Genomic DNA, 8,219 nt, shown 5'->3' with positions numbered 1-8,219 from the left:
CAGGAATCAATGAGGTGTTGCACACTGGGACAGGGCAGTAACTGAGAATGAGAGCCATCTTCTCACTGTTGGTGGATGTCTTTAATTGTTTTCTTCTCCCTTAGGCTAGACTTCATCTATGACCTTTTTGAAAGAGTCTGCAGTCGTTGCAGTGAAGAGACACTGAAGATGGGCACCCAGAGGCGCAGACCGACTGTCAGTTCCCAGTTCAGGGTATGATGTTTTCTAAGAGAGCAGCAGGCTTCTGGGGAGGAGCAGATGGGTAAAGCAAGGCCTGCAGCCAAGAAGAGTCATTCTTCCTTGTTTTGTGTCCAGCACTGAAAATGTGCGGGAATGTTGCAGTGCTAAAAAAAGACAGTGCCACTGCCCTAAGGATTTTTATCTGGTGTAAAATGTGAGATCCTAAGACTAAGCAGGGTGGCAGAGGAAAAGAATTCTTTGCTAAGTATATGAAGTCCTTGAGGTTCTTTGATCTTTCATATTGGTTTGGTGTTTCAGCTAAGCGTGTGTCCTTTTAGGCTGCATCTTTTAAGGTATTGTGACAATTTCAATAAAACCTTATCGGGAGGTGCTTGCAGGTATGAATCTCACCCTCTTAGACTGTTGCAAACCTTCTGTTCATTTCACTATTTTCTTTTCCTTTATTTAAAGTCTAAGAGACTTGTAAAATTAACTCACATCAGCTGTACAGCTCCAAGAACAAGAATGGCCATATAAACAGTGTTGGAGGCAGCTAATTATGTGGGTATGTTTTGGACAGGAAGGAATCTCATGGGTTCCTGAAATTTTGGTAGGCAGAGTCAAAGGACAGTAGGAATGGGTGGGCTGCATGAAGACCCTATTGCATGAAATGTGGCCCCTTTCCCTCCTGTAGTGACTGATCCTTTGGGTTTTGTCTTGTTGCTGTTTAGGATTCTCTCCATTCCCTGATGTCCACGCTTAGTACTTCCAACCCATTCTTCATCCGCTGCATCAAACCAAATACGGAAAAGGCAAGTCTATATCCCATCTAAATGTATGCGTGTGACACAGGCCTTCATGAGCACTCACTTGCACAAATGCCTGGCAGGTGCCTCAAACTGAGGTTGGGTTTTGTCTTGTTGCTGTTTAGGATTCTCTCCATTCCCTGATGTCCACGCTTAGTACTTCCAACCCATTCTTCATCCGCTGCATCAAACCAAATACGGAAAAGGCAAGTCTATATCCCATCTAAATGTATGCGTGTGACACAGGCCTTCATGAGCACTCACTTGCACAAATGCCTGGCAGGTGCCTCAAACTGAGGAGCATTTTCCCTACTTTATTCTAGTTGTTTTATAGTTGAGGAAAAACACACCCTCCTTCTTGTAATCAGCTGGAAAGACTGTATGCTGAGTGTAAGGTGATATAGCCATTCCAACCTCTTTCAGTGCTTATGAAGCTTGGAAGATGAACCGGACTTGTGCAGAGCCCATAGCTGTGGCAGAAGTAGCAATTGTTCCTGCTCGTGGTGCTTGTAGAGAAATTTATTCTGGAATGCAGGGCTTGTGCAGTAGGAAACATCTCCTGCAGATCCCTGGCTCTGAGGCAAGGGAAGTGGACATTTTATGAGAAAGTCACATTGCTTAGAGACAGGCTGGCTCTCACTTGTATTGTAAACTGTGGCGGGAGGATGTGTTGCTAACTAGATTTGTTGGGGAGGTCCAAAGTGATCCTTTTCTTTGTATGTTTTGACACCATGTATGATAAGGCAGAGGAAAGCATAATTAGGCTATTTATACCAGAAAAGAATTCTGTAGTTTGTCTCCAGTTTGACTGGAGAGAGACTGCAAAGAGAACTGAGTCAGGGTTCTGCACTCTGTATGTGTTAATGCACTATATCTTTGCTTCCCTGAGTGTGAGTGTAGTCTGCAAACTGTTTTTTTTCCAGGATCTGCCCAACTCCCTTTTGTCCCTTTTTCTGCACCATGCAGTGTTGTGAGGTTGCTTTCCCCTTGATCCAAACTTACCCCTTTTCACCTGGCATGCCCAAATGTGCAGGGTTGACTTGCTACAGAGAAACAGATATACAGCCTGTGACTATACTCAGAGAGACAGTCAGCAAAGACATTAATACCAAGATCAACACTTAACTCCATCTCTCTTATTTGTTTTTGATACTGGATCATTATGTAGGCACCAAACCTCTTTAATCCAGATGTGGTGCTAAATCAGCTCCGGTACTCAGGGATGCTGGAGACAGTGAAAGTTCGAAGAGCAGGTTTCCCTATACGGCGCCTTTTCCAGGACTTTCTCAGCAGGTAATTGCTGTTGTTGTATCATATGCTGTAACAGCCCCAAGGAATATAATTCTCTATGATTGTTCTCTCTTTAACTGCTAGATGATCTGATATGGATCATTTGTGGGATGTTTTTTTAACCATGGCCTTATTGCCTATATCATACTGATCTGGGAGCCCTTTTGGAGACTTGCCTTTAGGGTAAAAGTCAGAATGGAAAAATAGCCAGATGGTCTTCTTTTCTTTTCCTTTTATTTTTTTCGTAGCTTTGCCACTGATTTGCCAGTATGATGCTGTGAAACCCAGCTGGTCATAATAAGTAAAAAGAAAATACATTTAGTTGGCTGAAGAAAATTGTAATGGACTTGGTGATTAATATTGGAAAGAGCGATTATTTATTTTAATTAGCTGCATCAAAAGGATTTCTTGAAGTTTAAGGCTGGAAGAGACCAGTGGACATTGCTTCCTTTGTCTGTTGGAGCATTAAATGTCACCCCTATCCTGTACAAAATAACTTGTGTCTGATGAAAGCACATGTTTCTGAAAGACAGTTGTTCTTTACTGAAAAAATGCTGTTGAGTTTGTATTTTTTGCCTGTGATTGCAACAATAATTGCCAGTGTGGTAGGAACAGATAAAGGTTGGGGGATGGAAATTTCCAAATTGGAAGGCAAGCACGAAGAAGGGAGGTCCCAGAGGAAGAAGGACTAATGGGAGGAGGATAATTAGAGTTAAAAGATTGGGGAGGGGGAGGGAAGGGTGCTGTTACTGTCATACGTAATTGCATGAGATTCTGTTTCACTCTTAGGTACAAGATGCTTGTGAAGGGGCCAAGTCTCGCAGACAACAGCAAAGCTGTATGTGCAGGCTTTCTTCAGACCTATGACAGCAGCAGGAAACAATGGCAGTTGGGTAAAACCAAGGTACTTCATCAGTGTGGGGCAGGGTATGGCTTTGTTCCAGCTGCAAGAGGATCTGATTGCATCTGGTGAGATTAAAGACAGCAGAAAGGGCAAAGCAGTCATGATCCTTTAAATACATTGGGCTATGCCACTGAGCTGTAGCATCTCAAGTATTTCCCGTATTATGTATGTACATATATATGTACTTACCTCTTCTGTGGAGAGATGTAGAAGACTTTTTGATTTTGTCTAAACTCCTTCTCACTGACCAAGCCAGACTAATTTTGTTGTTGTGTCTGATACAATTTAAGGATTCAAGGAAAAGAAGCATGGGTCTCATTTTATGCAATTGTAATGAGTGCCATTAACTCTTGCCTCTTGTGGCAGGTATTTCACTCTGCTTGGCTAACCAAAATTCTTGCCTGAGGCAGTGAGCTGCTGGTTGGTATATATCTAAACAGTGAATAGGTATGTGGATCACCAGATGTGACAGCTTTCTGTTGTGGAAGCTCAGATGATGGTTTGTGCAGTTAGCCCTGATGCTACAATGCATTTTCTATGAAAAGGTATCCAAATGCTTTCCACTTGCATAATTCAGATTTTACTTCTGCTCTGGTGAAAGTTTAACACTTCTGTCTTGCCTGGAATAGTCTGGATTTTCACACGTAAATAGATCTGAGCATTGTAAGGTATGTTGCTGTAGAAATCTGGGAATGGAAAACTGTCTCTATCACAACTTTCCACATACTCCAGTGAAGTCTTCAAAGAATACTCTTAAGATCGATGGTGTCCAGTGCATACAGTGTTTCTCAATAGTGAGTATGCAGTCCATGTCTAGTGCAGATGGTAGTCCATCAAAGCAACTTCTTGCATTTTTTTGCCCTTAAGCCTTCAAAAAGTACTTCAGAATATTTCCAGGGCCACAATGAAACCAAAAGTGATTCTAGTGAACCTTCACATTTAATTTGTCCAGGAGATCAGATAATGATCTTTCTTGCTTTGAGCAATCATTTCTCAATGATTGTATAGACTATAATGTTTTTTAGAGAGCAAGATCTCTCTCCTGTTCCTAAAGGAGTGGTGGTAGCCCACTGTGAACTCCATGTTAAAACCAAGGAAACCACTGACCATTGTTGTGGGAAGGAAGAGTATTAACTTGAAGTGGATTTTTTCACATGCCTCCACTGATGTTCAGGAAAGAAGATTTTATCACTTAGCTATATTTCTGCTCTGTGCTTAAAGTGTTCCCCATCTTTGATTTGGGAATCGAGTCTCCTCACTGGTCCCTGCAAACCTGGAACCATTTCTGTCATTCCTGTCCCTAGATAACCCAGACTGCTTGGGTGGCTTGCCAGTCTCCCAGCATTTTAGTGTGAAAGCCTATGTGGAGACTGTGTGTGTTGCAGAGCTGCTTGTGTCTGGAAGGTTTTAGAAAATGGTGATTAGAGCTGGTAAACATGGAGTTTGAACTTTCTTCGTAGCATGACAGAAGATGAAAGATTGCTGGGCTACAGCAAGGGCAGTAGGGGTAATACATGCAAGGACCAAACTCACATACATATACTCATCTTTACATATACTTCCCTTTTAGAGTAGAAAAGGTTATAAGCTATATAGCTGGAGTGTGGGGACTACAGCAGAGTGACAACAAGCAGAAAATCCAGGCTGTCTTGAGCCCCTGGCAGCAATAGGATCCCTTTTCTCTTCAGTCCCCATTGTGCATCATGAAGAACAACACGAAGTCCATCTGTCTGTTTTAACTCACTCCTTGACCTACACAAACAAATTATTTTGAAATCACAATATAGGTGGTAATTGTGGCAAAGAAAATGTGTTTGTATTTTGCCAAAACACTGGATGTACTCTAACATAATTTTTTTGAACAATTGTGTCCTTTAAACTAAAACTTGGCTGAAGAGATGTATGCAGCATGTTGGTAAATGGCAGTCCCTCTGCTTAGGGCACTGGTTGCTGTGGGAAGAAAGAAATTATTAAGAACAGCAGTCTGAGTATTTCTTGATTTCTTTATGCCTGAAAAGGAAAATTGATAGGAGCTGGGAAGTAGTTGTGCTATCTTGTTTAGTTGTAGAAGTTATTTCACATTGGGCATGGTTTGAATTAGAGATGTATGTTCCGGTAGAGGGGACCAGTTATGTTTATTTAAAGAATGGATCACTCCAAGGCTGTCCTGGAGTGTTCCACCCTTACTGCCATGCTGAATGGCTGGCCAGCCCCTGGCTGCTCCAAGGTGCTGTCATTCTAAGGTGCATTGCCCTGTCACTTCCTTCTTCACATGAGTTCTTTTGCATTCTTTCTCATGCAAAGCTATTTTGTGGCTCCCTTGGAGACCACTCTCTAACTCAGCTATATGATAGTCCCTCCAGAAAGCCTGTCCCTAGGAAAGCAGATAACAAGGTGAGGCCATGCAGAGCAGTGGTGCTTTCTGGTAGTACCTTCCCTGCTGCCTGTATCCAGCTGTTGTGTCTTGGTTTTGGATTCATGGTTTAGCTGGTGCTAGGTAACACAGGCCTGAAATACTTGGGTTGATGAAGAAAAGAGCCCTAATTTTTCAGGTAAGGATGAAGTGAAGCTACCAGCTAAGGGGCACAGAGTGTAGGTCTTTGTCCTGAAAAGCAAATCCACTGTGTGGTCCTACTGCCACTTTTGCCACTGCAGGTGTAGCTCTGGTCAGGAGTAGCTACTAAAATCGGTGTGACAAGCCAATGGGGATGTAACCTAGGAAGAAGTATAAGGGGTGGGTGAAGAGCAAGACTTATAGAAGGGGGAATACTTCCTGCAAAATGAATGGAAGGATAATTATATCCCTAGCAATTGTTTGAAGGAGGAAGGAAAAGACTCTGTGAATTAGTGCAGGGGATTGTGAAGCTTGGGAAAGGAAACAGAGGAGGAAGGGCAGGATGATCTTTGTGTTTTTCATTAAGAATAGAGCAGCTGCTGTGCTGGCAATTGTCAAATTAATGTTTATAAGAGGTATTAATGTATGCAAGGCAGGTTTTATCTGGTGGTATGGCAGAGTTGAGGGCTTGGATGCAAACAAGCAGTGTGATGATGGAAGAGCTTGTGCTAAGGTGGTCTTGTTTGCACTGGGGATGTGCTGGGATGGAGCAGCAGCTTCCATGCCCCTGTCCTCGGTGTACCTGGACCTTCTGTCATACCTACTCATACCCACAACGCAGATTTCCTACAGCTGTTTAACACAGTAATCCTTTCTGTTTGAAGGTTAATTTCCACATTTCAGGGCCTGTTTCACAGGGCCTGTTTGAAGGAGGAGGTTTCTGTACAGTGGCACCCAGGTCACAGTGACCCACTTCCTGCTTTCTGGGTGTTGTCCCCAAGATTCATATGATCCCACTTAGGTGCACATGGGTGCCCACACAATTACATTTGTGTCTGCTGATCTATATGAAACCTTAACATGTTCTGTCATGCTGATGGTGCATGCAAGCATTGAGGTTGTGTGAGGAACACTGTGGTTTAAAACTTGGCCAGTGTCTAGTATGAGCAGATATGTTAGAAGTTACTTGTATATTTTGTTCAGTCATTCCTTCCTCAGATGAAAGCGATCTCATGTTTTCAGAAAATGACTATGAATAATGACAAAGAAATGGCCATCTTCCAGTTTATTTCCACGAGGCTAAAATATTTTTCTGGACTTGAATGCATGTTATTCTTCCTTGTCATCTACAGGAGTCTGAAACAAAACCTTTCAAATGCCAATAGCTTATAACTAGATATTGTTATGTTATTTGAGATTAACCCCTCACTCTCAAGCATATATATATATAACCCCATGGGATCAGGGTTGGGTCTTACTGAGCTTTGCATGCCCAGAGGTTTTTTTTCCACCGCCTTACTGGCCTGGATCAACAAAGACTGTGCTTGCTACGGAAATACTGATGGACTGAATATTTTTGCAATTTGATGAAGATAATGGACTGAGAGTGTTTTGCTGGTTGCATTCTTGAAATGGGTGACTGCTACTTGGTTCTGGAATGTAATGGAAAGAGCAATCCCTGCCTCAAAGAAATCTTTAAAAGATCATTGAGTTGACAGAGTGAGTGGATGTACAACTTGCAGGGAAGGATGCCAGCTTCATGGTTGGCAATACCTTGATAATGAACCTTCTTTTAAGGGTACCCGTGATTACTTAGTCATTACAAACCAGCTCATTTCTTAAGGCCATCTTAATGGAAACTGTTCCCCAGCAGAAATTCAGGTCCAGGAAAGCCACTGGCTTTGGGTACTAACTCAGGGAAAGGTGTCAGTACACAGTGGTCTTTGCAGGCGGAAAAAAGAGCCTTAAGTGATGAGGCCAAAAGCAGCAATTGAAGGGAAAGTATACAAAGAGATAAGGGGGAGGTAAATAGGGAGAGGGAGAATTTGTGAGAACACTGGACTGTTCAAATCTCTGGCCTCTCAGCATAACCACATGGATCCAATACATTTGTAAGGAAGTTTTTCTGATTAATATAGTTCTGGAGATTGCAGAGTGTCAGGTCACAGCCTGTGTACATGGCAGTGCTTTAACAAGTGGGGCAGCACTTTCCTAGTGTAGCCTGTTCTGCTGCTGCTGGCCCTGGGAGTGATTTAGTCAATGCCAGGCAGCAGGTTACACAAGCATGGCCATATGGCAGTTGCTGCTGTGACTGCAGCTTGTATGGACATACCTTAGCCAGGTTATTCTAGACTGGGTACTGCTAGCAGTGTGCCCACAATGCCGTGGAGCTCCATGCAGGCTGCAGTCCATCTCAAAAAAACAATGCATTTATTTCAGGATTTTGTGCTGAACCCTGTGCTAACATAATGTAAGCCAGCTGATTTAGCATTGCTCAGATATGCCAGCACAATTCCTGTAAATGTGCCCTTATCTTGCCTGTATCTCCAGTTCTTTTGTCTCTAAGATAGCACCTTCATCCATCACAAGCATTTAGGACTGAGCAGAGGTTTGAAATACAGGTGACAGAAGATGCTTGAGAATTAAAATACTAGACACTGAAGTGCAACCGGTAATACTTAGAGACCTCTACTGTCAGAGCTCA

General features: G+C 42.7%; 1 protein-coding gene across 1 annotated transcript in view; it reads left to right on the top strand.

Moving 5' to 3' along the window:
* Window positions 1-8,219, top strand: part of LOC103808512 (unconventional myosin-X-like) — a gene marked incomplete at its 5' end in the record, with an annotated part of 47,201 nt that overhangs the window by 33,614 nt on the left and 5,368 nt on the right. Inside the window, 4 exons of the mRNA XM_009081302.1 lie at window positions 105-213; window positions 912-992; window positions 2,155-2,279; window positions 3,066-3,180. Coding sequence (XP_009079550.1) covers window positions 105-213; window positions 912-992; window positions 2,155-2,279; window positions 3,066-3,180 — 430 coding nt within the window. The remainder of the gene's footprint in view (window positions 1-104; window positions 214-911; window positions 993-2,154; window positions 2,280-3,065; window positions 3,181-8,219) is intronic.

Source organism: Acanthisitta chloris, unplaced genomic scaffold (genome assembly GCF_000695815.1).
Source record: "Acanthisitta chloris isolate BGI_N310 unplaced genomic scaffold, ASM69581v1 scaffold26888, whole genome shotgun sequence".
In the NCBI taxonomy this organism is placed as follows: Eukaryota; Metazoa; Chordata; class Aves; order Passeriformes; family Acanthisittidae; genus Acanthisitta; species Acanthisitta chloris.
Note: the sequence above shows the minus strand (reverse complement) of the source record. Positions and strands in the feature narration are given on the sequence as shown.